Genomic DNA, 13,360 nt, shown 5'->3' on the forward strand with positions numbered 1-13,360 from the left:
AACTGTTACATTTTAATGATGGACCATTACTCATGCAGTTTTATGTTTGACTGTTTTTTGGGAGCAGTCATGGCTTGACTCCATGGGGCACAGGAAGAGATTCTTTAGACTATCTTCCTTAGAGTGATTTGCCATGATGCACGTTTGATGTACGCAGATCAATTCTAAAATCTCCATAGTGCCTGTGAAGTGCAGACTATAAAGATATTATCTCATAAAGCTGCAGTAAATACTGTTAGACTTGTCAAGTTCAAAAACTATGTGTTACTGTGTATTGATATTGACTATGTTTCAACATCATACTCTTATGCAACTCTCCTTTTGTTTCTAAAAAAAATGTCTTGAGGAAGTGGACTTTGGCAGTTTCGGAAAAACAAAAACAGTCTTCAGGTCTGGATGTAATTATGCCAGACAGAGCCTGCTACCTGCTGTGTGGGAGGAAGTCAGGCAGAGAGAGAAATCAAATGACTTCCTTTCTGTAGGCTACCAATGAACCGTCAGCCACAACCTCTCTCCTCAGCTAAACGATGGCTCCAAGGTTTTCTCATCCAGACATTTGTTCCTGCGTTGCGTTAAGGCTGCACGACTGGAACTGCTGTGGGTTTTCCCCATCAGAATGACTAATGTTATTTCTTACTGCGCAGCCAAGATGACATGTAATACCAGTTAACATAATGGTATTGATTTACAATATTAACCATGGCATGTTTCAGATTTGAATCATTTTTTAAGAAGCTAGTAAGCAACAAAAAAAAAAACAACAACAAAAAACTAATGGACTCCAATAGTAGCCTACACTGCATTTTTTATAACCGCACTATGTCAAAGATATTAAGGCTTTGGTTATGCTTTATGCTTGGCTAACTTACAGAATTGTTGGGGCGGGTGCTTTAAACACGTGAATATGAAAGTCAGCACTTCTAGGAAGGCAGAACAGCTCCTTTGAGGGAGGAATAGGTTGCAGTATCTGGTTCCAGTAGTAAATCTGTGTGTATCTGCTCTTTCACTTCACAATAAGAGAATGTGCTCCAGAGAATAAAAAGACTGAAGACCGGCGAAACTTAACCTCAGCAAAATCACTTTCTCATCAAGGCAAGGCATGTTTCTTGACATTAATAAATCTGAGCTGTCCACTTTACAGTTAAGAACTTGAATTAAATGTGAAATGAAAAATGCTTTAAACCCTTTAAAATCATTCTACATTTATTTATCAATATAGGCCAAAAATATATTAAAAAATACAATAATTTGTATTATTATATCAAAATCCAATCATGTCTACTTCCTATAAAACTAAAATATGACGTGTGCTTACGTAGGCTTGAACAAACCAGTTTCAACCAATATTATCATGACATCCAACCATCAATAAATCTTTAATTTTTAGCAGCGCTCAGCTACTGTAAGATTCAAATCATATTCCTCCCAACATGACATCCCACCTGTATACCTGTTTCACTTGGAAATATGCCACAATATGGAAGTTAGATACCCTCGAATTGCCATTATATCTAGATAATAGAATGATACAGACATGTTGGTGACATTTGAGTTCTTTATTGGTTGCTCTTGTTTTTTTAAATGCAGTTGCTGTGGACCAATGTGTTTCATGTCCTCAACACAGCATAAATACTTTGCACTGACTTTCACCTTCTTACATAATGCAGCTTTAACAGAGCAAAGGGATTCAAGTTTCACTCAGTACAAGACTTTTGAATGCAACTGTCATGGACTGTCATGTCAAAGCACATCTGCAAGTGTAGAAAGTCTTCAAAAATTAGCATTGAAAGGTAATTATCCACACTCTATAAATACTCAGCGGGTGATAAAAACAGGGCAAATTCAAAGCTGAACTACATCTGTTGACTTTTTTGGACCACATTTTCGGCAAGCTCCAACAGCAGAGGATATCTGAATGTCCTCGCCCTCCAAGACTCTGGGATTCCCTGGAGGCCGATCTGAAAACACATCAAGATGACAGCTAAAAACATCCAGGAGGCAAAAAGCTTGCACAATATCCAAGGTCACTGTCAAACTCATCAAAAAGAGTTCCACAATTACTGACGACAATATGCGTAGCGAATATATTCATGACCTGCTGTCTCTCTGGTACAGTAGATACTGAAAAACCTAAAACACTAGTTTGGCAGCATAAACCAGTGTTAAACTAATATTCTCCAATTAATGTTGTTACCAGTAATCTGTGTTTTACATTTTACATTTAAACAGTGAAAGTAAACCATTATTACCACTTGGCAAGCAACTCTCCCCTTTATTTGGATGCTACTTTACAAATCATACCTCTCCATAAATTGTCAGCTGTGAGTTGCAACAGAGAGTATGTTAGTGTATAATAAGGTAAAGACATTAAAAAGATTAAGTTGGATAATGTTACCAGGAATGAATACCTTAAAGAGTGGCAGTGTTGTATTTCACTGTGTTTCTAGATGAACTGAAACTTTACAAATCTATAATTGTTTGTCGTGCCTGAATTGACACCCTAGACAGGTCAGTGTTTTAATTGGCTTCACCTTTCTGGTCCATTAGTGCTGTCTTCACACTCAACAACCAACTGTTGTGCCAATAACATTTAACACAACTGCCATTTATCAAGACACCTTTCAGGTTTTGACCTTTGCAACTAGTCCAGGAATGTTGAAAAGCAGACCAACCACTTTCTAATAAATGTCATCGTAACATCAGTAGCTTAAAAGGATAACATTTTATGAGACATGCTTATTCACTTTCTTGCTGAAAGTAAGATGAGAAGGTCTTCTCTCTTGGCAAGGAAGCAGTGGAGTCTATTTCTTCATTTACAAATGGTGGCATTGATGTATGAAGAAAACATGGTTAATATATTTTCCTGATATTGGCTCGTCATGTTGTCATTGGTGATGATGTGTTGAGACAGCAAGATTGAGTATCTTTTTTACAGACTAAGACACTCAAGTGTTTTTAAATTAATGATCCTCTTTAAAAAATATATTCAAGATCAGTTTGAAATATAAACCTACTCCTGCTGAAGTGACTAATCATTTTCTAAGCCTGACAGCCACATTCTTACAGTACCTGTGCCCCAAAACAGGCTCCAACAAAGGAGGCTCGACTGGCGGTGCATCCCCCGCAGCGCATGGTGGTCCTGACACCTTCATCCAACTGATTCTGTGTCAGGACTACATGAAGCGCTCCCTGGAACGCACCGGGCAAAGCTGGAGACAGAGTTAATAACAGATTAAGACGTAAATGTTTTACGAAAAACACCATAATTTGCTTTACTTTGTCATTAGCCTCAGATTTTACAGTTATAAAAGACACTTAAGCAGAACTCTCATGTGTACATTAACCTTCTTAACCTTTCTGTCCTATAAAACCTGAGACACTCAACTCAGCGGGATGGGGGAAATGAAAAGGAAGGCGGAGGGAGACCATTAGTCAGGAGATCAAAGGCTGGAAGACCTACTAACGGATATACTGTCAGGAAGGGTATGCAAGCCATGCCAAGTCAACAGACCTGGATCCTGCTGCTACCGACTGGCTTACCTCATGTGTTTGTGAACACAGCAGGTACAAGCTGTTGGGTTGTCTTGGCTAGGTTGTCCTTCACCTGGTGGATATGCGCTTTAGAAGAGATAGAGGAAGAGAGATAAAAAGTATTGTTTAATGTATAAACATTGAAGCCCATTTTGCCTGTCTCTGCCTTTTTTCCATGACATACATTATGTATTCTTTTTATCTTTTTTGGAAATTGTTGTATCTTTATTTTTAGGGACAGAACCACAGGGTACCTTTTTTGCGTTTTTAAAAGGATCTTTATCAGATTTCATATAAACTACAAGAACAAATACACCCCTCCCTCTATGTTTTAAAGAAAGATAAGAGCAGAATAATCAGCAAAATAAAAAGCAGTTGCCTCTTATTGCACCGTCAAGCAATACTGCACAGCAGATATCCCATCAAATCCACCCTGATAGAATAAACAGTAAAGTGCATCTGCCTGAAAAATGTCTTGTTAGCTCACAGATTTTACATTTGGGGGAATATACCCATTTGTTTTCTTGCGGTGAGTTAGGTCAGTGCCAATCTTATGTCTTCATAAGTTTGGAATGAGAGCCTGGAGTGGTTCTACTTAGCATTAAGACTCAAAGCAAGAGGAAAGAGCTAGCTTGGTTCTGTCCAAAGGTAGAAAAAATTGAATTACCAGTACTTCCAAGGCTCATTACATCAACTGAAACATAAGATGGGCTGATAAGTGCACTTTTTTGAGCTTTGGACAGAACTATTTCCTGTGGCGTGTTTCCCTGTTTCAATCTTTATGCTAAGTTAAGCCAATTACTTCCAGGCTCCAGCTTCATATTTGATGTTCAGATATTACAGTGATATCAATCTTCTCATCTTAATCTCAATAAGAAGGGTGAATTAGTGTATTTTCAAACGGTTTCACTAAATGTTAAAATTAATGATTTTATTGAGCTTTACCAATGACAGCCCTGTCCAGATCCTGAGGGTTCTGTCTCTTCGGGTCATTCAGCTGAGCCAGAACTGCATCCATAGCATTGGGGTCTGTACCATTTAAAATGAAATGCTCCAAAAACCTAACATCACACATACAAAGTCAGACATACAGACAAGGGTTACCTCTTAACATTATTTTATGACTTATTTATGACTTGTTATATTTCCACCATCTTCCTTGAAAGTATTGAAAGTATCTTACCTTGCTGCAGCCAATGTCACAGCCACACACATGTCATTATTCTGGGTGACCCGCATGGCTGCTTCCACTTTCTCCAGCATTTCAGGTCGTCCGGCATACATGGCCACCACCGGAGCCAGCTTGGTCACGCCGTCCATCTGACAGTCCACATCACAGCCTCAAACACACACAAACACATATATTACAACAACTCCAAAACATCAGCCAGGAGAGGTTTTCATTTATTTATGATCTGTAATCTTTACCAGTCTCTTCTTCACCAGCATCCACATTTCTCATGAAAGCTTTCAGGCTCCCGTTCCTCCATGGACCATCAATGGGGAGGATGGCTTTGGGGCCTAACAAATTAAAACAATGTCATGATTTGACACGAGTGAACCAATTTTAAAGTGATATTCAGAATGACCATTTTCAATATTTTGGCAGTTCATTTTGAGGTATTTCTGTCCTGTGTTGTCGCATACAACTGGCTCATGAATATTGTGTCTTTACTTGACTCTGTTGATACTGTTTAAGTTTCTGTAGGTGGAGCTCTTTTCTTTGTCTTTTCAGTCAGGAGGCCTATCACTGCCAATGGTGATGACACAGCTCTTATTATATTCATTACAAACAAGACATAAAGAGGCTGGCAACCGCAGTCTGCACTTTAATGTACCCAAGGGTGCTCTGTGCTGTAATGGAGATTTATAGCAGCACAGCATTTACATGATGTCCCAACAGTAAAAAGCAGCAAAAACAGGGAAGTCTGACAGTATGGAATATTTTCATGGGGAGGGAATTCCCCATCAGATGGTAGGAAAAACATTATGCAAAATGTTATCAGACAGTGACAGAGACTCTCACATCCTTTTGGGCTGTTGAGCTGATGATTAATGTGGTTAGCTGGATATCACAGTCATGACTTGTTATTTGGTTAGATGAACTACAGCTGAACTAAACACATACCTCCTTTCTTCCGGTAAGGATCATTGAGAGGCAGGTCGTACACAGTCCCCGGGCCAAAGAACTTGTAGAAGCGGCGGGTCAAGTCTTGCACATCAACATCTGCCCACACATGACAAAATGTAGCTTAAGAGAACCATCATGTTACGTTTCAGTTGCTTTTACAACTGGAAGAGCAATGCATGTAACTTTTTCCCCATATGTTTTTTTAATTTGTCTTTATGAGACTGACTACTGTTTTATTGTTTGCTCACTGTTAAGCAGATCGATGTTACATATGTTATATAAAGTATGCAGTTAAAAGGCAAGTGACCTTCTACTTTCACATTCTTTCCATTTTTAACATCAAAAACTCATCAGAGCCATAATTTTAAGACTTGATTATTATTGCTGCAAACAAGTCGGGCCATGAAGGTTTGGTATGCTAATTTTACATCAGATTTAGCAGGAATTCTTCATCGCTTTAAAGCACAAAACAGCAAGAGAACTGAAGTCATTCAGTGAAAAAAAAGATCTAAAGCTATCTTTCTTGCAGTGGCAGGTGATGCAATAAAGAAAAGGCTGTTGTAAAAGTCACTTCCAAAATGAGAGAGAAAAAAATCTACAAATATGTGGTATCTTGAAATCTTGAAAGAAAGCCTCTTCAGAAAACTACAGAACCATTAGTGATATCACAATCTTGACTATGGTGTCCTTTCTCTTGAGTAATTATAGCATGGTAGCATTTGTTATGTACAATAATATGTGTGATTAAATAATGTTACATCTGACACTCTGCAGGCACTGAGTATGTCTTGTTAACATAATGACAGATAGTTGCTGACTGTGTCTGGGTGAATTTCAGTACCTCCACACTGACTCAGTGACTCCAGCAGGACATACGCCTGGTCCCCATAGCAGGTCTGCTCGCCCGTCTCCCTGCGGTAGAAAGGATTTGCTGACTGAGGCCGAAACTCCGGAGAGGGCTCCAGATCAGAGAGAACTTCTTTCAGCCTCTCTGGGTTGTAGATCCAGTGCATGGGCTGGGCTGTATGGGTGCAAAACACAAACACAGGGGGGGGAAAGAACCAGTGGAACATTCAATAGTTTTGTTTGTTATGTGGCTGACATGACATATTGTATATACAGTCTGGTGAGAATAGATGACATTCAAAGAGAGGTTGATGGTTGTTATATTGGAGAAAACAAATGCTGATTTTAAACAGAAACCAAGCAACAACTGATGAAAGCAAAAATCCATGTAAGCTGAGTTATGCTGATGCTCAAACTGAGCTTTCATAACCTTGAAGTCAACACGACTTACACAAGTTAAGGAACCACCCCTATGCTTAATCAGCATATACAGATGTTGCAAATAGATAATGCTACTGATAAGCTTCTGTGCGACTCTCAAGAAATGCATATTGTGTAACACTCATATCTATGATAGAAAATAATTGAACTTATATGTACATTATGAAATAACAGAAACCTTCTGGAAAGCATCAGAACATGCAGTAGACCAATTAACTTGGTTTGGATGTGGTGTCCAGGATGGAAAACGCTGCTGCAGTAATTAAAGAGTCCCAGCATCAGTATCACACACAGTTTATCTTACCTGCTGCATCTGCCACTGCTGCCCCGATAATGGCCCCAATGGCTCTGTCTGCCACACTCAAGGCCATCTGCTTTCATTACAGATAGAAACGAGTATAAACGAATGAGCTGAAATATTATACAAGTTTTATCCTGTAGTAAAACATAACTGTAAAAAAAGACATGTGCCTGAATTGAATTTCCTGTCATGAAATGAAACAGAGATACTGCTACTATTCTTAGGGGGAAATTGAAATGTAGTCTGACTAAAATATGTTCACATTTTAAGATTTCATCTAGATTTAAACTGGTAAAAACTTCAGTCATCATGTCCAAATGCAACATGTAAAAGCAGCATCTTGTTTTTTTTAATGCAAATCTCATTCAAGCTTGTCCTCTTATAGCTAATGTTATTTACTTAGTTTTAAAGTAACCATGTAAAGGATGCAACAACAATTTGATTACATTAGAACTGGTATGCAGATTAGATAATTATTAGTATTACCTATTAGACAGAGCACATTTGGTTATTTTGTTGTTATTTATTGATATATACTCAGAATATTAATACTTTTTCAATTAATAAAGTGCTGAACTGCATTTTATGTCAGAAACAAAGACAAACTTGTTTATTTTTACCTCAGAGCCTCCTCGTCACCTTGTGTCACTCCTCTATGTGTCACTCCTCTATGTGTCACAGGATGTTGTGTGTTAGTTTTCTAACAAGGGGAGGGTCCTACCAGCCCACTGATAAGCAAACAGCAATGGTGACTCAAGAAAAACAGTTAGGAGACACAAGAGGGGTTGAGATGGGGGTTAACACACCAGACAATAGTTGTGAGGTAAGGTTTATAGAGCTTGACTGTAACAATCAAGCATCCGTAGTCAACAGAAAGGAAGTTGTATACATGTATAAAGGGTAATTGGTTGTTCATGACTCAGTTAATGTTGTCATTAGATGCTTTTAAAAAAAACATTTATAATGTGGCATTGTGCTTGAGGTCATCATCAATAAAAACACTGGATTATTGGCTTGTCAGGCGATGCATTGGTGTGTTCCAGTGGTGGAAGGATACCACAATATAAAAATATAAAAATACTCCATTATAAGTAAAAGTTCTGCATTTAAAATCTCCCCAAAAATTAAAAGTACTGCCAGCTAAATGTACTTAAAGTACCAAAGTAAAATGACTTGTTTGCAGAAAATCACGCTGATATATTTAACATATTTAAGTAAGTACATACTCTAGTCAAACTAGTCAAAGTATAAGTAGCAGTTTATGGCTCTAGGTGGAGCTAGTTGGCACTGCTTTGTAAAAATCACAAGATAAATCTAAGGGGTGTTGAGATGAAAGGTTGGGTAGGGTAAATTTGGATGATTTTTTCAGAACTTTTCTTTAATATTTTCATTATTGTGAAATGATAGAGAGTTTGACCTCTTTGGGCCTGAAACTGTTATTTATTTAAACCCATTAGAGGGGAAATCAAGAGGAGAAATATTGCTTTCTTGGTACTGGACATCAGAAATATTTTCCAAATGTAGATTTGCTAGCCTGAAGAGACACTGCATGAAGTTCAGTCTCAGTAATTGTTCATACAGCCGCTTGCGTTATAGTTATTTTTAATTAATGAATTGTATCTCTAGGGAGTTGTTTTCTGTCTCTGCTGAGAATTAAGAGTTGAGGGCTGAATCCTTATCTGCCTCTCCTCCTTGGACTCTCCCTCTCTGTCTCTGTCTAATGAGCAGTAAAGTTACAGTGGCTCAATCCCACAGCTCACCTTTGATGGTATGTGTTGGGAACATTTTCACACGGGAAGTAGAAAGCACAGAGTCTTACAATGTTTTAATAAAGGCAGTATAACATAATCTTAAAACAGTAATATAAGGGTATAATTCCATTCAGGTCACAAACCAGAAAGTTGAGGAAACATTGGTTTAATTTTTAACAATGCAGTGTAGTTTATAATTATATAATTATGTTATTTTATGTAAATAAAAGCCATCAAATATGTAGTAGAAGTATCAAGTAGCATAAAATGAAATATCAAGTAAAGTACAAGTGCCTTAAAATTGCACTTAAGTACAAGACTTGAGCAAATGTTCTTAGGTCTTCAAACTAACCTCAGGGATTTCTTTATGCAATAATACTATTCTGCTTACCTAATGCATGTTTGTGGTGCTTGGCATAATCCCTAATTGAATACAGTAAGCTGCTGCAGTGTCATCTTTATTTACAACAGTAAATATTAAAAGGATACAGTAGGGAACATGTCTATTGATGCAGCCCTGCGTGTTATAGTTGTATTTTCTCCTGACTGTGCTGGAGAATCAAAATGCTGTTGGAGACACTGTCAGTTCTGCTTTGCTGGAATTTTGAAGCCCTCTGGGAAGATGTAACACTGAGATGACGCCAGCCCTCTGAGCCTGGGTCTGGACTGTTACTGCGTGTGATCTCATGTGTCCAAAGTCAAGATGGTTTTTAATAACGCTATTAATGTTTTTTTCTTTTATTCCTCAAAGGTTAAACACCTCATTTATTGGGTATTCTGCACTTAATGAACTCTGCTGCAATACCGTAGGGCAAATTATGTTGAAATAGCTTTCAAAGACTCTCTTCATCATTTGTGATTTCATCATGCACTCTCTCTCTCTCTCTCTCTCTCTCTCTCTCTCTCTCTCTCTCTATCTCTCTTTCTCTATTTGAACCTTCCACTCCATTGCCTCCATCCCTGACGGTTCCCCAGCTGATCTCCGCCAGTGTTCCAACTCTGATGAAACGCTGCGAGGCCTGGCCAGGCTTCACTTATCCCGGGCCTCTCATGGGTATCCCAGCCCATTGATTTCTCTTCTGGCCTCCTAAACCAGCAAAATAGAGTGCTAAGGGTAGGGTCACGCAATCAATACCAGTTAGAAAACAATGAACCAAAGCTGCTATAGTCGCCTTCACTATTACCTCTGGTTATGATTGTGGGCGTCATTTTGGGAGAAAACTGAAGACATTTACTCTCCTTTAAGTGCAGACTTGCAGTAATGGAGTAAAGTACCAAGAACCTAAGGAATATTTGTAAGAAACACTTAGTTTACTTAAGTAAAAGGTTAATAAAAAATGGAAAGTATGCATGAGTTCAAATGAAGTTAATTGAATTAAAAACAATTACATAACATTCAAATTTATGTAAATGCATTAATTCAAAAGTACAAAAGGCATTTCATAGAGAAAATCTGCAGGAAATGGAGAGCATTTGCTTTCTTTGGCAGAGAGATAACATGCCCTTCACAGAGGGGATAAAAGAGCTGCACAAATAGATCAGCCACTGTCACCAGATCAAGTGACACAATGAGCAGGGTGAAGCTCTTTAAATTACAGCCTGGCAGGAGAGCAAGAAGATATTGATAGTGAGCGGGCAGCGTGGCAGTGCCCGCATGTTTGGGAGATGCTGAGCTTTGGGGGCTTTGATCATCTGGCAGGATAGTAGGGGGCGGAGGGGATGCCACTCCGTCATTTGATGCCAAAACTTGCAAAGTAACAACATGTTGAAGGTATGCTGACCTGGACACAATGCTGTGGATCCACTTACAAGCTACACTCTAACACTTTAATGGAAACCTGCATGATCTTTATTCATGTTGAGTCATTTCTTTTTCTCTATTAGGCTCCAGCCTGATCAAAGTGTAGCACTTACTAATTAGCCTGGCAGCAATTAGTCCGGTCAGTGGATTCACCACTTTGTTCCAGACTAAAATATCAACAACTATTGGATTAATAACCATGAAATTTTGTAGAAACATTTGTGGTCCTTAGAGAATGTATCTGAACCACTTTGATGATCTCTTGACTTTTCTTGTAGTGCCACCATGAGGTCAACATTTTTGGTTTAGTAAAAGTGTCTCAACAACAGAAGTGAATGGATTGCTCTGGAATTTAGTGTAGACATTCCTGCTCCCTGACAGGATGTACTGTAATAACAATGCAGAGCCTCTGACCTTTCCTTTAGCACCATCATCAGGTCAAACGTCAAATTTGTCCAATACTTTAATTTATGACCAAATACTTGCTAAACTAATGGCATTCCCATCAGCCTCAGCTGTGCTATGTATGTACAGTAGTGCTAAGTAGTGAATGCTAGTATGCTTATAATGCTAAACCAAGATAACAAACAAAAAAAAGATTATCTGCTAAACATGTCAGCATTGTTATTATTAGCATGTTGCCCGCTGTGCCTAACTGCAGTCTCATAGAGCTACTAGCATAATCCTTTTTAAATATGACTAGATATTACAGATCTTTTAATCATATCAACCTCAGTGGAACGCTGGCGTTTTGCCCATAGTTCAGTGAGGTTTGCACACAAAGTGATTTGTGTATCTCAATCAACATAACATCAGATCTGGTCTTTACATGCAAAATTAACCAGTATGCTAGTAGATGTTTGGTGTTGCAGATAACCAGTTGTATCATTGGCAGAAAATATATTACAGTGCTGTTGGAACTCTATAGTTGCTGTCAGTTTTAACCAAACATCTCACAGAGTTTGATACCTGCATGATTGTCTATGCAAACCAAAATACATGTACATATCTAATCATTCTTATATCTTGTAGAATATATTTCAATGGAATATTCCTTCATGGTTATTTTAAAAAAAGGGTTATGGTGAATACATCTACATTTGAAGCTACGAAGAGACTTTGAAAGAGGCACATAAATGGAAGTAGGACAAAAACAGTTTTTTGGCCTAGAACTGAAGAGGCTAAACCCCTAGGAGAGAAAAGGGAGTAATATAAGAGAGTAAATACATAGACAGACAGAAATCTGTATCTTCTATTAAGAATCTTTAAACCCCAAACCAAGAAAGTAACTTATATTTTGTTCTTTACATCATTAATAAACATTAACATTTTTTGTCTCGTTCCATCATCTTGTTTTTTTGCTCATCACCACACACTCAGTGGATATATATTAGTTTCTACTTGATTGCTGAAGCACTTCATGTGTTCTGACAGTGAAAAAAAAATCCTGGCAGTAAGATCACATCTGCCATATGTGCCCAGACATAATCATGCTGATTCTTGGAAGCTGACACAGTTAGTCATTACCTTCTAATCCTGGTCATAGTCCAGGTGAAATAACCTAGAAATAGACGAGTCATTCATCTGTGCATTGATGAAAGGTAATCACAAGTATAAGTCTGTTTTCATACTATTTGAATAGTGCACTGCAATATCTCATATGTATGTTATCCATTAACAACTCATGTACACAGTGTGTGTTAATGGTTCTGGCACTGAAAATGTACTATAAAGCATCTTTAATAAAGTAACACATGTTATGCTACAATCATATGTGTGTGTGTGTGCTTCCTCTTAGCCCCTGCACAGCATTAATCATGGGAATGCTGATAATTGTCTGGCTGCATGACTGTCCTTCCAGTCTGGGAGAGGAAACTGAAACAAGAGAAGGGTGTTGAGAGGTACGCCAGCATCCGGACACAGGCCACCTCTCCTGTCATCTGCACTATGCTAGCCATGGCATCCAGTGTGCACCGAGTGGAAGACAAAGCTGGACACCCAAAACCGAACCGCACAAGCTCCCTCCGTTCCCTGATCACTCTCCATCTGAATACAATGCGGATAAACAAAAGAGTAGGAGTGTTGACATTCTTCCAAATCTTCTGCACAAATATGAAGAGAGGAGATGAAGAAGTGAGATACACACAGAGTGAGAGCAAAACTGCTCATGCTGGAGACTTATCTTGGACATTGTTTGCACAGGCCTGCCTGTTCAGTCATTGTATATGAATGTGTTCAGTGTGATTCATAGACATACATCATTTTGCATATAGTAGCAGTTTTATTCTTTAGGGTTCCTTCCTCTTCCAATCTTTACGTCTGTGATTCTCATTTCTATCTGCAAAGTGAAACTAATCCGGAAGATGTGCACTTCTTCTTCTTCTTCTCCTCCATCATTTCATGCAGCACTGTAAGAGCAGCCCAAATATAGTACTGTTAATGTGATTACCAGCACATTTCTGCACACCCTGTACTATATAGAGGGTTGTATTTGTTTTCACATATTGGATTTCTCATACTGTCACATTCCTCTCTTTGTTATGTCATGCAACAAATTT

The 13,360-nt window shown here is 38.4% G+C and overlaps 1 protein-coding gene across 2 annotated transcripts; it reads right to left on the reverse strand.

Annotated features, from left to right (window-relative positions):
* Nucleotides 1-1,519: 1,519 nt before the first annotated feature.
* LOC128382449 (crystallin J1B-like) lies at nt 1,520-7,913 on the reverse strand. 2 transcript variants are annotated; one of them, XM_053342438.1, is made up of 10 exons: nt 7,871-7,913; nt 7,254-7,320; nt 6,504-6,683; nt 5,660-5,758; nt 4,960-5,052; nt 4,715-4,871; nt 4,477-4,592; nt 3,541-3,618; nt 3,070-3,209; nt 1,520-1,958 (listed from the first exon to the last, which is right to left on the reverse strand). In XM_053342438.1, exons 2-10 carry the CDS (start codon nt 7,318-7,320, stop codon nt 1,854-1,856), a joined length of 1,035 nt encoding a protein of 344 aa, XP_053198413.1. In that variant the 5' UTR covers nt 7,871-7,913; the 3' UTR covers nt 1,520-1,853. The 2 variants fall into 2 exon arrangements, with proteins under 2 accessions (XP_053198413.1, XP_053198412.1); XM_053342437.1 differs by having other exon boundaries at nt 7,254-7,323; nt 7,871-7,907.
* Between the last annotated feature and the right edge of the window lie 5,447 nt (nt 7,914-13,360).

This window comes from Scomber japonicus, chromosome 21, assembly GCF_027409825.1.
Source record: "Scomber japonicus isolate fScoJap1 chromosome 21, fScoJap1.pri, whole genome shotgun sequence".
In the NCBI taxonomy this organism is placed as follows: Eukaryota; Metazoa; Chordata; class Actinopteri; order Scombriformes; family Scombridae; genus Scomber; species Scomber japonicus.